Genomic DNA, 21,812 nt, shown 5'->3' on the forward strand with positions numbered 1-21,812 from the left:
GGATCAGGGGGTATGGAGAAAAGGCAGATACAGGATACTGAGTTGGATGATCAGCCATGTCATATTGAATGGCGGTGCAGGCTCGAAGGACTGAATGGCCTACTCCTGCACCTATTTTCCATGTATTCCTTCAAGCCTCACATTTTGCACCACCTTTATCCTTTTCTCATACTTTTGTCTCCATCTGTCCTTTATCCAACCATCTGCCTATCAAGCTCACCTCTCCCTCACCTGTATCCACTATCACTCATCATGATTTGTTCTGCTCTCCTCTCTTCGAGCTTTCTCTCCTCCACCTCCACCCCCGCCACAAACAGGCAATCCATTCGCTGTAAGGCAGCAACTCTACTGCTGTGCCACCGTGGCGGCCTTATAGCTTCAGAGACTCGGGTTCGATCCCGAGTACGGAGTTTTCGTTCTCCCCATGACTTCGTGGGTTCCAAAGCTTCCACATCCTGTAATGGGGCGACCGGAACTGCACGTTAAATATTCCAAATATGGCCTTCAGAGAGCCGACAGAGCTGCATCATGACTTTCCTGGCTCTTACATAGAAACAGTGAAAATAGGTGCAGGAGGAGGCCATTCGGCCCTTCAAGCCAGCACCACCATTCATTGTGATCATGGCTGATCGTCCCCTATCAATGCCTCACTTACACTCAATGCCCCAAGCAATGAATACAAGTATACCATAAAACATCCTTACCATCCTCTCAACTTGTGCTACCACATTTAATGAACTTGAACTGCAAGATCTGCACCTCCCCTCACATTCATTTTCCCAGTTTGCTATACCTCACACTTGCTTGGATCCATTGCACATTTACTCCATCTTCCATTTCTCAGCCCAACATCTGCATTAATGTCCTTAATCAAATTAGTAACACATGACCTGCCATATACCATGCAATGCTAGATATATCCAATTAGCTCAATGGCTTAATTAACCTCAAATAATTATCTCCAATAGTTTTCCTACCACTGACATGATGCTGGCCATCCTATAATTTACTGGATCCACTCTACTTCCCTTCTTAATCAAAGGAGCAACACAGGCCAATCTCCAGTTCTCTGGGACATTGCCTCTGGCTAAAGAAACAAGGATCCTCATCAAGAGCCACCAAATCTCCTTTCTTGCCTCCCTCAATAACCTGGGATAGATCACATCAGGACATGGGGACATCCACCTTAATATTCTTCAAGAGGCTCAGCGCCACCTCCTTTTTGATCTCAAACTGCCTCAGTGTATTTTTATTCTTAACTTCAATCTTGCTGTCCTTCAAGATCTTCACCTTGGTAAATATAGATGCAAAGCACCTCACCTACATCCTCCGCCTCCAAGCATATATACTGTCCATTATATTTGAGCGTTCCTACCTTCTTCCTGCGACCCTCTTGCTTTTAACAGATTGTATAAAAAGCCTTAGGATTTTCCTTATCCTAACTCGCCAATGACATTTCATGAGTTCTTCCCTCCTCGCTTTATATTCCTCATAAGCCCTGCCTGATTTAGTTTAGTTTAGTTTAATGTAGAGATACAGCGTGGAAACAGGCCCTTCGGCCCATGCCGACCAGCGATCTCCACATATTAACACTATCCTACACATACTAGGGACAATTTTTTTACATTTACCAAGCCATTTAACCTACAAACCTGTACGTCTTTGGAGCGTGGGATGAAACCAAAGATCTCGGAGAAAACCCATAGACAGCACCCATAGTCAGGATCGAACCCTGATCTCCGGGTTCGCTGTAAGGCAGCAACTCTACTGCTGCGCCACCATGCCGCATGAAACATCCACATTGGAACATGCTGATACCACCTTCTTAAACCTGACATGTTTCCTCTTTTCCTGACCAAGTTTAAAACCTGTTCCTTGTGATCCTTACCCTTATCCTTCCTCCTCACTGGAACATGCTGATCCTGCACCTTAATCAGCTGGCCTTTAAACAATTCATGGGATCGGAGCAGAATTAGGCCATTCGGCCCACCATTAAATCATGGCTGATCTATCTCTCCGCCTCAACCCTATTCTCCCGCCATCTACTCATAACCCCTGACCATCCATACTAATCAAGAATCTATCTCCGCCTTAAAACTATCTATTGATTCGGTCTCCAAAGCGTTCTGTGGCAACGAATGCTACAGTTTCAATGCCCTCTGACTAAAGAAATTCCTCCTCATCTCCTTCTTAAAGGAATGTCCTTTTATTCTGAGACTATGACCTCTGGTCATAGACTCTCCCACTAGTGGAAACTTCCTCTCCACATCCACTCTCTTCAATCCTTTGACTATTCGGTAAGTTTCAATGGAGTCTCCCCTCATCCTTCTAAACTCCAGCAAGTAGAGGCCCAGTGCGGTCAAACGCTCATCATATGTTAACTCACTCATTCGAGAGATAATTCCTTTAAACCTCCACTGGACACTCTCCAATGCGAGCACATCCTTCCTCAGATATGTGGCTCAAAATACTCCAAATGCAGTCTAACCAGTAGCCTTATAAAGCCTCAGCATTACATCCCTGTTTTTGTATTCTAGTCCTCAGCTCTATCCACTAGGTCTCTACATCTTCTAATCCAATATCACTCTTTGTTAAGGACCGAATTTCACTCCTTACCAACAGAACTAACCCACGGTCCCACCCCCTCTGTCCACTTGTCTGTCTTTCTGATAGGGCGTGTAACCTTCAATATTCAGCTACCAGCTCCAATCCTCTTGCAGCTACGTCTCTGTAATACCCACAGCATTGAACCTACCAATTTCTAACTGTGCTACAAGCTCATTCACTTTGTTTCTTATACTACATGTATTCAAATATAACTTCTTTAATTTGGCATTCCTCTCACATCGGTTCTGATGTTACCCAACTTATCCCTATCCCACAGCACTATGGGATTGCGGTCATGAAAAGTAACAGAACTTTTGAAGACAAATTCACGAGGGCATTTTGGATTGGAAATTAGATGCCGGCTACATCACAGATAAATAAACAAAAATGCATTGCAAATTTGGGGCCGAGGCATTTAAATAGTTCAAGCACGAGTAAAACAATTATGAATATACCAGTGATTGAACTGAATGATGAAACAGACCTGAAAGGTTCAATGACTGACTGACCTTCCTGTCATGGTCCGAGTTACCTTATTCTATAACTTTCCAGAGAGGTTGGTGCCAGTTGGGAGGTTGTGAATGTATTGCAGGAAGGAGGAGCAAATAATTCGAAAGACTCAGTCAAGTGTACGTTTTACTGTTTACGTTATTGCTCCTTGCAGATTTTCATTGATAACTGTGCATAAAATAAACCCCGTAAATCTATTTGTATCGGAAGATATTTTTCTATTTAGCAACATGTTATTAGACAGAATAAATGGAGGCCGAAAGAGGTAGGTTTAAACTGAAATACTCCTTCATGGTTTACTTTAAAAAAAATTTCAAGCCGTTGTTCCAGTTGGGCGGGAAGTTGCCAGCAATTCTCTCGCTAAGTGCTACCCAAGGTTGGGTGGGAGGGAAGTGTGGTGGTAAAGGATGTGTCTGGGCAGTGGTCCAAATTGAATATGATTCAGCCCAATATTTGCTTTCCCAACCATTTCGCAGTTTACCCGAGCTCATATAGTATATTGACCTAATGAACCCTTTGGCAAGGTGTGCCTTGATTCAGAGGTCTTTGTTTAATGAAAACCATCAACAAAACTGCTTCACTACACTGGTTAATGGAATCAAATTTATACTTAAGGCATGTAAAATATAACAGCTTGACACTTCAGAGAAAAACATAAATTAATCAATGTAGACAGCACTCGATTTATGAAGCTTCATTTATTTGGTTGCTGTACCTTGTCATATCAAAGTCACTCTAATGATCTGAATAGTATATTTTTCTTGTAGTTTGAAACACTGGAGGAATTAAATGAAGCAAATCACCATTTCATCCTTGACATATTCAGAGAACTGACTGAAAGAAATCAAGTGGATAATGTATTTTTTCTCCATTTTCACTGCAATGGCCATGGTTTATCTTGGTGGAAACAAATAACTGCCTTCCAAATTACAAACGTACACGGGATCACCATCTGATGTGGATGCAAACCTGTTTTATTGGGCAGCCGTGCTGGACTGGGCTCTATTTCCGGCACAGAGCGCAGTGCGATAAAGGGTGGGCGGGGGGAGGGGGGGGTGGTATTTCTGGGTTCATCAGGGCTCGGCTCGGTACTAGTGCTGCTGCTTTGCACGTTGTATATTTATGATTTGGACGAGGGGATTGACGGCTTTGTGGCCAAGTTTAGAATAGAATGCCTTTTATTGTCATTCAAACAGACAAGGTTTAAACAAAATTTCATTCTTGCATTCATGACATTACAAAAAAAACGACGACACACACTTAACACCAACATCCAACACAGTGAATCTCCAACACTTCCTCACTGTGATGGAAGGCAAAAGTCTTATCTCTTCCCGCAGTCCAGCAGTCCAACTGCAGCGTCAAGGTGACTGAGGCTCATGATGTTAAAGCCCACGGCGGGCGATTGTAAGTCCCGCGGCCGTTTAAGTCGTGCGGGGCGATGTTAGGCCTCGCTGCGAGTCATTTAAACCCCGCTATTCCGGCGGGAACGGTAGTTCAAAAAAACGGTCTCCCACCAGGACCTGCAATGTTTCTGTCCACCGTGCCTGCGGCCGGAGCCTCCAAAGCTCGCCACCACACAGCTCTCCCCGCTCTCCGAAGTCTGCCACCTCTGCGATGGCGAGTCCGCAGGCTCCGTGACTGATGTTAGACCCAAAGACACTGGAGACCCAACAGGGAAAAAGTCGGGTCCCCGAACAGGGAAGAGATCAAACGGTTTCCCCCATCCCACCCCCGCCCGTACACAGCTAAAAAATAAATAAAAATTAAACATACATCTAACGGGACAAAAATTAAAAATAACGACAGACGGACTGCAGTCAAGCCGCTGCTGTTAGGCGCCGCCACACTCCAGACTTTGCGGATGATACAAAATTAGGTGGAGGGGCAGGTGGTGCAGCAAAATCTGGGACCTGCAGAAGGACTTGGATGGGTTGGGAGAGCAGACAGAGAAGTGGCAGATGGAATATACCGTAGCAAAGTGCAGATTCATGGACTTTGTTTGTAGGAATAAAGGCAGAGATTATTTTCTTAATGGGGAGAAAATCCAGAAATGAGAGGTGCAAAGGGCCCTTCGAGTGCTGGTGCTGGATTTCCAAAAGGTTAATCTGCAAGTCAAATCATTAGTAAAGAAAACAAATGCCATGCCAGCATTTATTTTGAGAGGTTTTTCCAATACAAAAAAAGTGATGTAATGCAGAAGCTCTAGAAAGTGCTGGTCAGGCCACATTTGGAATATTAAGAGCAATTTTGGACACCATACCCGAGGAAAGATGTGCTGGCTCTGGAGAGTGTCCAGAGGAGGTTTACAAGAATGATCCCAGGAATGAGTAGGTTAACATATGATGAGCATTTGTCAGCACTGAACTCGCTGAAGTTTTGAAGAATGAGAAGGGAACCACATTGAAATGGACAGAATAGTGAAAGGCTTGGATAGAGTGGATGTGGAGAGGATGTTTCCACTAGTGGGAGAATCTAGGACCAGAGGTCATAGTCTCAGAATTAAAGGACGTTCTTTTAGGAAGACGATGAGGTGGAATTTCTTTCCAATCAGAGGGTGGTGAATCTGTGGAATTCTTTGCCACAGAAAGATATGGAGGCCATCAGTGGATATATTTAAGGCAGAGATAGATAGATTCTTGATTAGTAAGGTGTCAGAGGTGAACCATGTGTGCCAGATATACAGTAACATGAAAATCCATGATCCATGGCTGTAACTAATGTTCTATTATTATTTCTGTCCAAGATCATATGGAGGTACGCATTAAATGTTAATTTCAAACAATGTAAAGAAAAAATTGAATCAAAAAAATTGTAACATTCCCATTCATGTTCACAATTATTCATGGAGCTCAATGTAAGCATTTTTATTTTAGTAGATAAAACATTAAACACATTATTATGCTTTATCTCAGTCTTGAATATGAAAACATATATTTTGAGTATTCATTTTAAGCCTTTCCATATTCCTTGCAATAAATTCTCAATTAATACATTCCACTGCATGTCAAATTATTTCTTATGTAGCATGGTGAACCTGGAACATTAACCCAGATAAGCAACGTTAACTCAGAACACCAACATAAATTGAACTGTAAACAGACCAAGGAGCTGTGGTGCCATGGGGCCAAGGTGGCCAAAGGAAATAATTCTGGACAAAGTTAGGAAGTTATACAAGCTGTTCAAAATTTGATGTGTGTTTTTCAGTAATTGTGCAATGCAACATTTCACTGCCCTGCAGATAATATTTATTAATGTTGCATGTTGAATTAGGCGGTGGGGGAGGTGGAGTATTAAGCCAGATAGTGCACCTCATTTAACAAGAATGTGAGTAATGACAAGGCATATTTTTGAAGCATTTGATAACTATCCAAATTCACTCAGCATCCCATAACAATTAGAAGCAAATTTCAAGCTGAAGTTTTTCCACTTAATCTCTGGCCATCATAAAAATTTATCATAGCAGAATTCCTCAGTTTGCTAAAATGTTATTTGCTCCTCCTTGAAGACTACTTATGTTGACATCAGGCAACCAATCTGATTGGCAATGTAGAGTGGGTCAAGAGGAAAAGAAAGATATGGGTTGAAATGCTGCAGCCAAATAGCACTGTGTTTTAAGGAGAGGAGAACCTTCCAAAGAATAATATGTTGCGCGTTTTGTTGTGCCGGATGAAGAACAGGAATGGATGATCAGCCACAAACCTGTTACTTATCATTGCACATCGCATCATCATAATTCCAGCTGTTGCAGCAGCTGCTTCTGTGCCTTCCTCATTGACTTCCACAAAGGATTTATGGACAACTTTTGACAAAAATAAATCGTTTCTACTAGTCATTCCTGAGAAGTTGGCTTGCATGCTGCTAAACGCATCCACCATCCCCATTCGGGAGAGGAGCAATTCAAGATCATATTTCTCTTCCAGCTTGAATTTTGGCAACACAATTTCAACCTCCTCCTGCTTCATCGTGTCTGGGTTGGTCCAATCCATCAGATGATCAAAAGTGATATGGTTCTGAAGCTTAAAACACAAAGTACATTTTTTTTTTAAATTCTAGATGAAATTTAGTTTAGATAAACCATATAAACCTGCCCTTCATCTCACCAGTCCATGCTGACAATTGAGGCAAGGATGGGATCAAGCTAGCAAGTGGTAGATGGATACAGCTGAGGAGGGTTGTTAGGTAGATGGAGGTGGTGATAAAGGTTAGAAATGAAATAGAAATAAAAGGGTGTCAGATGAGAAAGGAAATGGAGGGAGGGAATGCGACACAGGAAGGGAAAGGAGACTCAGTAAAACAGGAGATCGATACATGTATTGAGATTAATAGCTTTTTGGTTGCGTGCTCTCCAGTCAGCAGAAAGACTATGCATGATTACTATCAAGTCATCCAGTGTACAGATACAGGCTAAAGGGGAATAACGTTTAGTGCAAGATGAAGCCCAGTAAAGTCTGATAAAAGATAGTCCAAGTGTTTCCAATGAGGTAGATGGGAGCTCAGGACCGCTCTCTAGTTGGTGATAAAATTGCCGGATAACAGCTGGGAAAAATTCTCTGCGGATCTGGAGGTATGTATTTTTGCACTTCTCTACATCTTGCCTGATGGGAGAGGGGAGAAAAGGGAATAACCAGGGTGGGACTAGACCTTGATTATGATGGTGGTCTTACCGAGGCAGCACGAAGAGTAGACGCGTCAATGGAAGGGAGGTTGGTTTGTGTGATGATCTGGGCCATGTCTATAACTCTCTTAAATTTCTTGCAGTTTTAGATGGAGCTTTTCCCAAACCATGCTGCGATCCATCCAAATTCTACAGACCATTTCTGAAAGTTGGTGAGGGGAGTTCTAAGGAAGTAGAGGCTTTGGTGCACTTTGTTTGCCTTCGCTTTGATGGACAGGCCCTTCGGCTCACCAGTCCATGCCTGGTCTGCTTTGTATTGTTACAAGTAAAACTTTGATTTTATTAAACGGCAAAGCTATCTTGAGGCATTAAATAGCCTTGTCTAATATTGTGTGTTTACAATTTATATATGCAAATATACCTGTCACATTATCACAACAACATTAATTGCTAATCAGGGTTTTAAAATCACAAACATATTTAGGCTTAATCACGTCATTTCTATAAACTAGCATGACCAAGTCTCATTTGTCAATTACTCTGGGTTTTTTCCCTCCTGCGTGACAGGAAGGTGGAATCCAATTTTTGTTTCTTTGAAAAATAATTCAAATTGTTTCATATCAAATCTTCCCACTTACTTTATCGAGCTGACTGAAATCCTCATTTATATCCGGTAACAGGATGACCATACTGAGCTCACTGCCCACATAGGGGAGCTCGAGGACCTGGGTTGAAAGTTCCTGGATATAATTGAATGGAAATTTGCTTTTCTGCTGCATCATTTGAACAGGTTTTGTGTCATGCTGCAAGCAAAAACAAAAGAAAAATGAGCAGTTGTAGACTCATTTAACCCAGGAAAAGGGGAAATAATTTTAATAGATGAATGAGAAATGCAAAATAGAGTTTTATTCAACAATTCCTGACATTTTATTTTGCGAACTCAAGGACATTATTACTCTTTTACATCATTGAATTCACTATCTTTTTCCTTCCAGGAATGACAATCTTGAAGTTCACATGGTTGACCCAAACTCAATTCCAGTCAAAATGGACCTCTTGCTCCAACTTTTCTCACATTATTTCAACCCATCAGATAAATTCCTTTGTTCCATCCAATGTTCTCCTCCACTGTCTCAGCTACCAAGATCACACTCTTTTCTCTTTCTCAGTTCTGACAGATGTTTTATGCCCAAAACATGAACCATTTCTTTCCACAAATGCTGACTGGCCTGCTGAGATTTTCCAGTATTTTCCTGCAGATTTCCAGTATCTGCATTTTTTACATTTTATTTATAAATACAGGCTAGCTCCCCGAAAACCTGTAAATGTAATGTAATCAGTCACTGCATCCATAAAGTAACCAGTCGACAACTCCCTGGCTTCATTCTATATTTTTAAAGAAGACATGCACACAAAACTTGTTGGAAAGTAGTGTTTTTCTTCAAAACTTAGAGGGCCTTGGGTAGGAGACTTTGTTGGCACTTTCAGTGACGATAATTTCTTCCATTACATTTTGGAAACCCACTATTCAATATTACTTTTTGTCAGGTAGCACAGTGGTAGAGCTGCTGCTTTACATCACCAGGGACCCAGGTTCAATTCTGACTAAAGGTGCTGTCTGTCTGAGCAGAGTTTCTATGTTCTTTCTGTGACCATGTTAGTTATCTCTGGGTGCACCGGGATCCTCCTACATTTCAAAGACGTAGAGGTTTATAGGCTAAGTGGCTTCTGTAAATTACCCCTAGTGCATCACGTAGAATGAGTGTGTGGGTGATCATTGATCGGGTTGGACTTGGTAGGCTGAAGCATTTCACGCTGTGTCTCTTAACTAAACTAACCTTCAGGCTGTGCCATAAGCACTTACTGAGACAAAATAATTATTTGTTGTCAGTTATTTACCTTCTAAGTTTACCTTCCATGTTAAACTGGATTATTTTCCCCTCGATCTTTCCTCAATAAATATACTGAACCAACACACCATTCTTGCTTCAAGAAGTGTATCCGTCACCCCAGGGGATTTACTCTGGTCCATAACCTGTCACTCTCTTGGAGTTCCATGTGTTCCCCAGAGCAAATAATTTACAATAGGCATAGTACAAGTATATCAACAGTAGCAAGCAGAAGCAGTTTGGCACGCTTTCATGGTCCTCCAATCATATCATGACAGTATGTGTCTAAAGGCAAAGGTCAGGTTCCTCAAGACAATTGATCTCACAAGCGCATGATCTCATTATCACCAATGATCAGGTTAAATGACTCAAACAACTGACTCGCACGTTATCACCAATGATCATTTTCCTCAATACGAGTGACTAACCGTCATCACAGCTGCAACAGAACCAAGCATTTTTCCACTCAACACTATAAGTTTCCACTAACTTACACAGCAAAAACCAAACTCTTCACCCACATTACTCGAGACGCATCTCAAATCCAAAATGATAAAAATACATTTCTTGAGCTACTTTCCTATCTGTTCAGTAGCAAGAGAAAACATTTGTTGATGATTAAGAATGATGTCAGCAAAATCATGTGAAATGAGCCATTCAAATTTGTAACCCATTATCTTACTTAAGTAAACAGGAACCTGATAACCAGTTATGGTGGGCAATATATCCAACTTTTTATTGTACTAAAAAGCAAGAATTTATTCTGGACATTTCACAACATCCTGTTAGATTTCACCACTTTGTTGATCAACTATCACATGGAGTTCAATATTCATCAACATTTTTTATTTTTCTCACTCGCACATTACCTGGTTTATTCGGAATTGGCCCCCTTCTGTATTTTCACTCTCAAATTTCTTGTTCCAGTTTCCCTTAAAATATATGGCATTTACAAGAACAAGTTTTGTCATTCCATCAACAGTTCCTTCAGCTAGTAAATTCTTGATCTTGCCTAAGGAGTGGTTGCAGTGGGGTGGGGGAAGAGGGATGATAGCATGCACGTTATTAATAGGTAATCAAAACAAACAACATAGCAAAGTCACCAAACCAAAGAAAGACCAAGCACATTATTGCAGAGTGTAAAGGTTTATGACTTGCAGGTAATGATGACTCTCCCACATGTGACTTCTCTAATCAGGAAGATCAAGGAGAGTAGGTACATGGAAACGTGTGTGTTTGCAGATTCCAGTTAACACTCCAGCCCAACATGGAAATACATAGAACAGGACAGCATTGGAACAGGCCCTGAACTGACATTCCAGAGAAAACAATGCAGGTTTCTCCATCCTCTCCTTAAAGCCAATATAATCTAGACAGCATTCTGGTAAACCACTTCTGCACCCTCTCCAAAGCATCCACATCCCTCCTGTAGCGGGACGATCGGAACTGAACACAATACTCCAAATGTGGCCTAACCAAATGCCTATAAAGCTACACTATGACAGTGGCACAGTGCCAGAGCTGCTGCTTACAGTGCTAGAAAGTCGGGTTTGATCCCGACTACAAGTGCTGTCTGTACAAAGTTTGTATGTCCACCCTATGGCCGCATGGGTTTTCTCCGGGTGCTCTCTTTTCCTCTCACATCCCAAAGCTGTGCAGGTTTGTCGGTTAAATGGCTTCCGTAAATTGCCCTCAGTGTGTAGGATACAACCAACCTTGGCAAGTCTGTTTCCTCGCTGTATGCCTAAACTAAGCTCCACTGGTCACAGATCTACAGCTAGAATAACTACCTTCCACCACAACCCTCTCTTCTGTGAGTAAGCCAGTTCTGAAATCAAACAGCCAAGCCTCTGTGGATTCCATGTAGCAATCTTCTGGATCAGGCTGCCATGAAGAACTTTATCAAATATCAAACACACAAGTGTTCCTTCACTATCACTGGGCCACTGAATTCAGATATGGAGCTCGATGGAAGTATACCTTCAGCCCAGAACAATTATAATAGTTCAAGATAGTTTGATCATCACCTGCACAGGGATGATGCATACTGCCCTCATGCCATGAATGAAAAATTATCTGTACAGTCTTGGGAAACATTGCTTACTCTATTATTATAGACAGCAGAGGACATGTATTGTCACATGTATTCTCCAGCATCACTTGCCTGCAGTTTGCTCTTCTGTCCAGTTGTTGATTTCTGGTCTGACTTTTTCTGATGCATTAGCAAAGTCAACTGAAACCAGCTGTGCCTGATAGTATTTCAGTGTGGCAGCAAGAAAATCCTAAAAGATAACAGATCAAAATAACCCTCACTTTTCCAATTTGTACCATTTAATTGTTAATCTATACTATTACTAAAACTCTCATCGTGACCTCTTCCGGTTTGCTTTTTTTTTTTAATTATAAAAAAAAAATTAAATTTGTTCAAAAACGGTACTCTTTATCAATAGGATTTTTTTCGCCACCTTACTCATCGTTCTCCTCTACTCCAACCTACCAAGCTTTGTTCCGATCGGTGGAATTTTACAGAAGTTATGAAGGTTTAAAAAAACATGAGATCAGCAGATTGGTCTTCTCGCCTGTCAGTCACCATGAAGGTAACGCCCCTTCTGGCACCTGCTGGAAAATAAAGCCCCGGAGGCGGGGCTGAGTCCACAAGAAATCCTGATTGAGTCCGCAAGAGTGGGGTCGGGAAGGCCGGCTGTGTGCGGGGTCGGGAAGTCCGGCTGTGTGCGGGGTCGGGAAAGCCGGCTGTGTGCGGGGTCGGGAAAGCCGGCTGTGTGTGGGGTCGGGTGCTGTGTGGTGCCACGACCGGTTGCTGCTGAGTGGAGTCGCTCCACCCCCCCCCCCCCCCCCCACCACACACCCCTCCTCCCCCCACACCCCTCCCCCTTTCCCTGGGTAGAGTGGGGAGTATGTTTCCACTAGTGGGAGTGTCAAGAACCAGAGGGAATAGCCTTCGAATAAGAGGAATGAGAAGAGGAGGAATATTTTTCGTCAGAGGGTGGTGATCTGTGGTGAATTCTTTGCCACAAACAGCTGTAGAGGCCAGGTGTTTTGGCGTATTTAACAAGATAACTGATTGATTAGGATGTAAAGGGTTATGGGAAGAAGACAGGCAAATGGAGTTGAGGGAAAGATAGATCAGCAAAGTTGATCTATCTTTGATTGAATAGCAAAGTTGACTTGATGGGCTGAATAGCCTAATTCTGCTCCTATAACATGAACATGAAATTTATGAATTAAGACACGTACCTGAATGCTAATGAAAGCCCGGCCTCGCATTCCAGTGCTTCATATGTAGAAAATGATAGCACTGACATTTGCAGCGAGAAAATAAACACATCAAATAACTTGTTTTCAGAGTAGAACAATTATAATAGTTCAAGATAGTTAGATCATCACCTGCACAGGGATGATACATGTTGCCCTCATGCCATGAATGAATAATTCTCTAAATAGTCTTGGGAAACATTATTATCTGATTATTATAGGCAGCAGAGGGCTTAGATTACTACAGAGTAGAATAAGGCCATTTTGCTCATCACGTCTACTCCACCATTCAATCATGGCTGATCTATCTCTCCCTCCTAACCTCATTCTCCTGCCTTCTCCCCATAACCTCCGACACCTGTACTAATCAAGACTATTTGTCTCTGCCTTAAAAATATCCACTAACCTGGCCTCCACAGCCTTCTGTGGCAAAGAATTCCACAGATTTGCCACCCTCCGACTAAAGAAATCTCTGCTCATTTCCTTCCTAAAAGAATGTCCATTCAATCTGTGGCTTTGACCTCTTGTCCTAGACTCTCCCACTGTGCATGTAAAGTATTTATAGTACATAATATTTTGAACTAAACAAAAACACATTCAATTAATCATTTAAACACTGCAGTTATTTCAATTGTTTTAAATAAATTCTGAACAATGATTGGAAATATTCATACATACTACAAATAAGTGAAGCATCACCCAAGACCAAGCTTTCTTACAAAAAAGTATCATCTTACTAATTGTATTTATCCAGTACAGACCTTCACAAACTAAACTCCACATTAAATATTCCTGCATCAATATATCAAAAACAAATTAGGCAATTTAGCCTCCAATACTCTAAGCAGAAGAAAATCTTACTGCAAGGAAGTTGTAGGTCTGCTCCCCATAGAGGCGATTGGCGAGCTTCAACACATGCTCTGCCTTAGGGTTGATTAATTCCGTTTGAAGTTTCTGATATTCAGCATGGATGTCTTTGACTCCATCAAAACCAAGCACCTAAGAAATGAAGTTAACATACATTAATAAAGAAAAATTCAGTTTAGTTTAGTAAATACAGCATGAAATTAGGACCTTTGGCCCATCAAGGTCATGCCGATCATTGATTACCCATTTACACTAGCTCTATGTTATCCCACTTTTGTATCCACTCCTTACACAGTAGGGCAATGGACAAAAGCCAATGAACCTACAAACAAACAAACCAACATGTGTTTGGGATATAGTTGCCCAACCAGATGCAACTACATTTAAAGTAGCTCTTTCTTCCCAATATCCCTTTCTGGCTTAAGCACTCCCTTCACCACCTCCAGTTTAAATTCCATTTGGAATATTTTGGAGGACCAAGAAACCAAGAACACCAATGCAGTCACAGGGATAATATGCAAAGTCCACACAGATGGCACCTGAAGCCTGGGTCAAACCTGGTCTCTGGCACTGTTAGGCAGCAGCTCTACCAGCTATGCCACTATGCTGCTCAGTTCTGAATGAAGCAAACAAAACTAGCATTCTAGGGACTTGTATAAAGATAGTAACCAAATTCCCATTGGTCCATTTCCCATTCAATCTACAAGAGAACATCCGGTCGTCAAGTCAGAGGGCAACAAACTCGTGAATGTTATTAATAAGCGGCTGACCAAAGCTATTCAAAATTATGACAGCATAAGAAAATAGTGTTATTCATCTTGGGGTTAAATGGGATAAGATACAAGCAAAACAATAATCCTTACAGTGAATTGTGCTGCAAATAGGTTCCTTGCACCAATATTGTGGCTGAGAAATTCCTCTGTTCTCTCAAACCCACCTGCTGTTACTTTGCTATCAGTACACTGGATATAACAGTGTGCATTTTTAGAACCATTTTCAGTTTTAATGGAAGATCATCGACCCATTTGCTCTCAGCAGGAAGCTGCCCAAACAACTGAGCATTTCCATTTTTAAAAAAGTTTCAGAACTTTTATTTCCTTATTTCCACCACAAATTCACATCCCAAGCGACAGAGAACAAACAATTTTTCACTTTAACTATAAACAAAAGACACCAGAGTTCCCCCTCTCCCAAAAAAATGTCATTTTAGAGAAGGAATGTGTTATTTTTATCTTGTCTAGACCAGTCTGTCTCCACATTCAGAACATCTCTCAACTGATACAACCAAGTTATCACCAGCATTTCGCAAAGTATTGTGGGGGTTATTAAGTCTCAGCAAAGTACTTGCATGTGTGGAAATTCTCCAACAGCAAGAATATCAGAATTAGAGTGTTAGAGTCACAGAGAAACACACCCTTCAGCCCAACTTGTCCATGCTGACCAAGATGTGCCATCTACAATAGTCCCACCTACTCACATCTCTCTAAATCTTTCCTATCCATCTTTATTTTATTTTTTTAAACTGTGTATATGTGGGGGGCGGGAAACTTTTAAATCTCTTCCCTGTACGGGGGACCCGACCCTTTCTCTGTCGCAGTCTCCGTTGTCGTTGGGGCCTAGCACCGTGGAGCGGCCTCCAACCGGAACGACCTGGGGGCTCCCGTCACGGAGCCTGTGGACGTACCATCGTGGAGCTGACTGGCTTCGGAGTGTGGAGAGCTGTGGTGGCGCGTGGATGTGACCCGGCTCCGGAGCTTCGGAGGCTCCAGCCGTAGGCCCGGTGGACGGTAACATCGGGAGCTCGCGGGTCTCTGGTGGGAGACCACTTTTCAGAGTTCCGCAAAGGCAACTTCTCCCGCCCAAATTGCAGGGTTGAAAACCACCCGGAGCAGAGCCTTATATCACCCGGAGCGGCTTTAACGGCCAGGGGACTTGCCAGCGCCTGCCAGGGGTTCCAACATCAAGACCCAGAGCGGGGCCTTACATAGCCTGGCGCGGCCTTAACAGCCGCGGGTCTTACCATCGCCTGCCGGCTTGACAAGTTACTCCAGGACTTTTTACCTTTTGATGCATTAACCAGCATCTGCAGTTGTTTGTTTCTACTACTTACACAATGATAATCATAAACTCATTTACAGCAAGCAATCGGTAAAAACTGATAGCATTCCAGACCCAAACTGTCACCTATACATGTTCTCCAGAGATGTTGCCTGACCCGCTGAGTTACTCAGACACTTTCATGTTTTTTTCAGATTTAAATAAACTTGGTTAATAAAACAAGACACTCATTCTAAATTTCAAGCCATACCCACCTTGGCAATCTGAGTTGCTGTATTTCCTTTAGCACCAAGATACACCATGGCCAGAGCAGCTGATATACTAAAGGGGGATACAAAGATATTGCCCACTTTGTCATCTTTATCCAACTCTTTGAAGAGATCAACAGCAAACTTGACATTTGCAGCAGTCAGAAGATTCATTGTTAATGTCTCTGGAAGAGGAAGGTGGGAAAATAAAGTTTAATTTATTAACTTTACTAATGATAAACTAGATACAAGATGATACAAGATGCAAGATACTTTTATTTGGCACATATACCAATCGGTACAGTGAAATGTGTGGTCACCACACAGCCATACAAATAATAAACACATAACACGATAGTCTCAACACAGACATCCCCACACAGTGGGATCAAAGTTTCCCACTGTGAGGGAAGGCTCCAAAATTCAGTCAACCTCCTCTGTTGTCCTCCCATGGTCGGACTGCCTTTTGTGGCAGCTAAGATCTCTGTGGAAGTGAATATTTTAAAAGAGGCAAATGTGTGTAAAAATATTATCTGCTGCCATAAAAAGCAGTAAACTAGAACTGCCTTTTATGGCAGCAGCTAATATTGTCTCACAAATCTTTACCTCTTTTTAAATATTTACTTCCACAGAGATTCTTTTCACTTACAGTGGTAACTATATTCAGATTTTGCTAGTTAACAGCCCCTTTTGACTTTGTTCTGGGTCTTTTCTGTGTTGAAACAGCTACCACAGAATCGTACACAACCAGAGAACAGATGGAAGTCTTGTTCTTCTAAAACCTGACACATTAATATCTTTGTTGAGGAGTTCAACATAATACTCCCACAGAAAACCACGCAGTATCAGCCAAGATTTTTGTGCAGACACGTTTAGAGGGATGCAGAATCTGAAACAGTGTTGCCGCAAAAAAAAATGATTTATCACAGAATTACAGCAAATGTCTTACTCATTATTATAGAGTTCTCCAAAAATATGTTTGTGCTTTTTAGAAACACTGACTAGTTTAGATCAGATGATACATCAAGTAGATACGGGCTTAACTGGGACATCCAAATCATCAGAAAATTAAGTAGCAACTCAGTTGAAAAATGGAAGTTGGCACAACTGTGGCAAGTTCAAATCATCTTTCAATTAAAGAATGTAATGGTCAGCATTCATCTCCAATATGCTGACCAATACTACCTCACTATAAAAAGCAACAATGGCTTTCTAAATCCCTTGTGAATAAAAAATGAATAGCAAATAATAAGACTATTCATGCATTATGTGTACAATGACTACCCCACCCATTAATCAAATATTCTGGCAAATTGCTCACAGTTCCCATTGCTTTTGCATTTCTGAATGGGGAAACTAACTTAATCAGGCTTAAAATTTTATATCTTTTAGATTTGTATTTAAATCGTTTTATTTGAATTTCACAGCAATTTGCATACATACAATGATAACAGACAGTGACAGTCAAGGCATAATTGTGCAACAGTATGTAAGCGACCCTCAAAGCCTTTACCCTTACCCACCTTCAACCCACCCGAATCAGGTCGGAACCAAAAGGGGACAAACAACACTCACATACGTACACATCCACACAAATATGGTAAGATAAATGAAACAAAAAGTACTATATTAAAAAAAAGGGGTCACTAATAACAGTAAATAAGTAAGTAATTAAATAAATAAATGTGGGGAGGGGAGGGGGTTAAGGGGAGAACAGCTGCAGTAGAGCAGAACAATGGTGGAGAACACTCAGTGCTCGTCCGAGTCCGGGGACAAGTTGAGAGAGTTAACAAGTTCCAAGAAAGGGTTCCATGTATCTAGGAATGTCTTGGTAGAGCCTTTGAGAGAGAACCTAAGTTTTTCAAGCTTTAAATTGTAAAGCACCTCCTTAATCCAGCGGGCGTGTGTCGGGGGACGGGTGAGCCTCCAGTTAAGCAAGATCAGTCTCCGGGCTAACAAGGTTGTAAAAGCTAGAACCCGTTTCACCGCAACAGAGAGGTTGGTGTTGGGAGGGGTACCGAAAATGGCTGACAGTGGGTTTGGAGGAATAGTCTGGCCGTAGGCTCTGCTTATCAAGTCGAAAGCACTCCTCCAAAAGGCTGCTAGCTTAGGGCAAGACCAAAACATATGGCTATGGTTGGCAGGGGATTGATTACATCTGTTGCAGGTGTCCCTAACAGCGGGGTAAATTCTAGATAATCTTGCATTTGTGTAGTGGACTTTGTGAAGGACTTTGCATTGGATTAGGCCATGACGGGCACATATGGAGGAAGAATGGATCAAATCCAAGGCAGAGTCCCATTGCTGGTCTGTTAGTTTCGTATTCAGCTCACCCTCCCACGCAGCTTTTAATGAGGTATGAGGTTTCAATATAACCGACCCTAACAAGTTATACAAAACAGAGATGCATTTCTTCCGGTTGGGATCTAGAGCTAAGATGGTATCGGTCAGGGTTTCAGGGGGGCGATTTGGGAAATGGGGGAATGTCTTCTTCACAAAATCCCTAATCTGGAAAAAACGAAAAAAGGAGGACAATCGGAAGCGTATAGTTCAGCGTAGAATTTAGCAAATGCTTCATTAATTCTAAGAGGATCAGTATGAATCTCCCCTAAACTGGATCTAATGGCTGGAATTAGCCCTGAAGTCGCCTCAATTCTTGCCTGATGGGCCAGGAGCTTCCCAGCTTTATCCCCAGATTCAAAAAAGTGTTGCCTAGATTTAAGCAGTCATAGCTTGGCTTTATTAGTAGACGTGAGGTCAAAGTCTGTTTGTAACCCAAGGCGTTCTCTATAAAGGTTAGGGTCTGGGTCAGATGCATATTTGCATCAATGTCCTTTATTTTTTGTAACAGGTCTGCCGTTTGGGATGTCTCGGTTCTTTTCAGGTTGGAGACAAAAGAGATAAGTTGGCCCCCAATATAGACTTTTGAAGCTTCCCAGCGTATACCTCTTTCTATGTCCGGCGAGTCATTCAGCTCAAAATATAAGGTGATTTGGGAGTGCAAGAATTGCATGTAGTGAGCCTCTGCTAATAATGAGGAATTGAACCTCCACTGTTTAAAGGGGTTAGTTCGTTTACGAAAGTGGAGATCGAGGGATGTTGCAGCGTGATCTGATATTACGATACTATGATAGTCACTGGATTTGATTTTGGAGAGCAGTCTGTTATCTAAGAGAACAAAGTCTATACGGGCACAGGTACGGTGCACGTGGGAAAAAAATGAAAATAATTTAGTCGTGGGGAATGTAAATCTCCATGGGTCTGTGAACCCAAGTTGTTTGGCAAAAGCATGCAGAGTCCTACCTGATTTAGTTAAAGTAGAGGCTTTGAGATTTGAAGCCAGCTTATTAACGTAAAAAAAAAATATGAAAGTTGTAAGATGGCACTGGGACGTGGCAACTTCTTGCACATTGTCCCAAAGGAGGTTCTACTATTATCCATTCATCTGGTCACTCTTTTACTCGAGTTGAATTATATTCATGTATGATATGATCTCTTTTCTATTTATGTTTTATTCGGATTTTGGAGAAGGGGGAAGACAGAGATTCATATTTCCTTAAATATACACGTACAAAGGATTTTGCAGATAACGGAAGTGATCACCGAATCTCCAACACACCGCAACTGGGTGCTAATTATGAAGGTAAAAAAAAATCAATGTTTGGTTTTGGTCATCCAGTTAGAGGAAAGCTGCTATTAACTGGAAAGAGTGCAGAGAAGATTTATAAAGCTGTCATTAGGAAGATGACCTGAGCTGTAAGGAGAGGTTGGGCAGGCTAAACTATATTTATTGGAGCACAGGAGATTGAGGTATGATGTTACAGAGGTGTATAAAATCATGAGCGGAATTGATAGGGGAGATTTCCCCACGGGAAATCAAGAACTGTTAATGGGAGAGAAGAAAGATTTAATAGGAATTAAGAGTTTCACACACATGGAACAAGCTGCTGGGGAAATATAGGCAGATACAAGCTGCTTTGGGGGACAAATAGTTGAGGGCATGGGATACAATAACAACATTTGAGACATTTCCTTTAGTTGCTGCTTCGCCCGCAGTTTCTCTCCAGCATTTTTGTCTACCTTCGATTTTCCAGATCCCATCTGGGACGCAACGCAAACATACTAGTTTAGGTGTAGCAAACGGTCCAGAAGCAAGGTTTCGGCCGTTAAACGTTGCCTATTTCCTTTGCTCCATAGTTGCTGCTTCACCCGCTGAGTTCCTAAAAACTTCGATTAGTTGTAGGCCCAAAACATACAGCGCCTAAGAATCGGAACTATTAACAGTTTAGGTTGGGACATCAGTTTTCTTCTGGAGAATTAGTTTAGAAAAAGATGGCCAGAACTCCCTTGCCCCACCACAAAATCAAACACCAGCAACGCGTAAAATTGAAAATGAGATGGGTAATAAAACGCCACACTTTTAAATATTAACGACGAAAGGGAGCCCATGACATTCAGACAGTAAAGAGAGCCCCGGACATTCAGACAGTAAAGAGAGCCCCGGACATTGCTACAGTAAAGAGACCGGCCCCGGACATTCAGACAGTTACCAAACACTTACATTAGAATAACGCGTATTTTACTTGTTTAAAGGCACCATCAGCCAGATAAATCCCAAGATGTTAATTTAACGGAATTATTTTAATTGAAGCATGTGAAATACATTTAACGGATAAAACTGATACTTGTGGGTAAATTATACACAATCTCCCTGCGATCGGAGACTTCGTTCTGAAGCAATTGTAATACTTTCACACTTAAAGCTAACATGGCGATGAAAAGCGAGAACTAATTAGTAAAATTCTCAGCAGCAACCAACACCTTACGCGAGCGAGGGTGTTGGTTATTTAGACCCACCCGAATACCAGCGCACCGACCGCTCCCCGCAGCCCTCCGGCTCTCCGCGCTTGCAATCCGCTGCTGCAGTTACAAGGAAGCAGGCAGCGAAGCAGCAGAGGAGCCGCAGGCAGATCGCAAACATACTCACTGTGACAGCAGAGTAAGCAGCGCATAACCAGCCTCTCGCCTTTATTGAGCCCAATCACCTGACCGGGCCCGTTACGGGCACCGCCTCATTTGGTTCGCGTCTGGGATCAAAGATCCTCTAGTCTTTGTCTGGGATTGTCACGTCAGTGAGGGAGCGGTGAGGTGGGGACAGATCGAAATTAGATTGCAAAGCAAAATGTCGTGCTCCCGGTGAGAAACAAGTTCTGAGTTGAGTTCTACAGCGTGGAAACAGGCCATTCGGCACAACTTGCCCACACCCCCCAACATGACCCATCTAAACTCGTCTCACCTGCCTGCGTTTAGTCCATATCCCTGTAAACCTGACCTGTCTAAATGTTTCTTAAACGTTGCGACAGTATCTAAACTTCTGGACCGACTTCCTGTTCCATGCTTAATATTAAATTCGCACGGAATAGGGGGAAATATTGTAAATCGAAATTTACTTGAAGCGCCAATCTATTTATCTTTGCCACCGACCTGTAGTTATAATTTAAACCAAGGTTCATGCATTCATATCCTTTTGTTTTAAGAAGGTTACGAGTTTTGACTTCTATGAAAATGTTAATTTGTTGTTGCAAGGGGACATATGTCGTCGGCTACTCAGTCTAACACAGTACACCGAGATTAACCTTCCGAAAGGGAATTCCCACCATTCCGCTATTACCGCGGAAGTAAATACTATTGCATCTGTTATTGTGTTCCGTCGCTTGACTCCGCATTCAGAGTCACATGGAG

The 21,812-nt window shown here is 42.0% G+C and overlaps 1 protein-coding gene across 5 annotated transcripts in view; it reads right to left on the bottom strand.

Moving 5' to 3' along the window:
- Positions 1-5,963: 5,963 nt before the first annotated feature.
- Positions 5,964-21,812, bottom strand: part of LOC129710733 (leukocyte elastase inhibitor-like) — a 33,256-nt gene continuing 17,407 nt past the window's right edge. Inside the window, exons 1-7 of one of the 5 annotated variants that reach the window (XM_055657962.1) lie at positions 21,555-21,710; positions 16,077-16,255; positions 13,759-13,896; positions 11,789-11,906; positions 10,494-10,636; positions 8,374-8,538; positions 5,964-7,136 (exon numbers count right to left, since the gene is read on the bottom strand). In XM_055657962.1, coding sequence (XP_055513937.1) covers positions 6,732-7,136; positions 8,374-8,538; positions 10,494-10,636; positions 11,789-11,906; positions 13,759-13,896; positions 16,077-16,244 — 1,137 coding nt within the window. In that variant the 5' untranslated portion in view covers positions 16,245-16,255; positions 21,555-21,710 and the 3' untranslated portion in view covers positions 5,964-6,731. Of the gene's footprint in view, positions 7,137-8,373; positions 8,539-10,493; positions 10,637-11,788; positions 11,907-13,758; positions 13,897-16,076; positions 16,256-20,927; positions 21,216-21,366; positions 21,517-21,554; positions 21,711-21,812 lie in introns of those variants that run through there. The other 4 variants (XM_055657971.1, XM_055657946.1, XM_055657937.1 and 1 more) reach the window with 4 other exon arrangements.

Source organism: Leucoraja erinacea, chromosome 2 (genome assembly GCF_028641065.1).
Source record: "Leucoraja erinacea ecotype New England chromosome 2, Leri_hhj_1, whole genome shotgun sequence".
NCBI lineage: Eukaryota > Metazoa > Chordata > Chondrichthyes > Rajiformes > Rajidae > Leucoraja > Leucoraja erinaceus.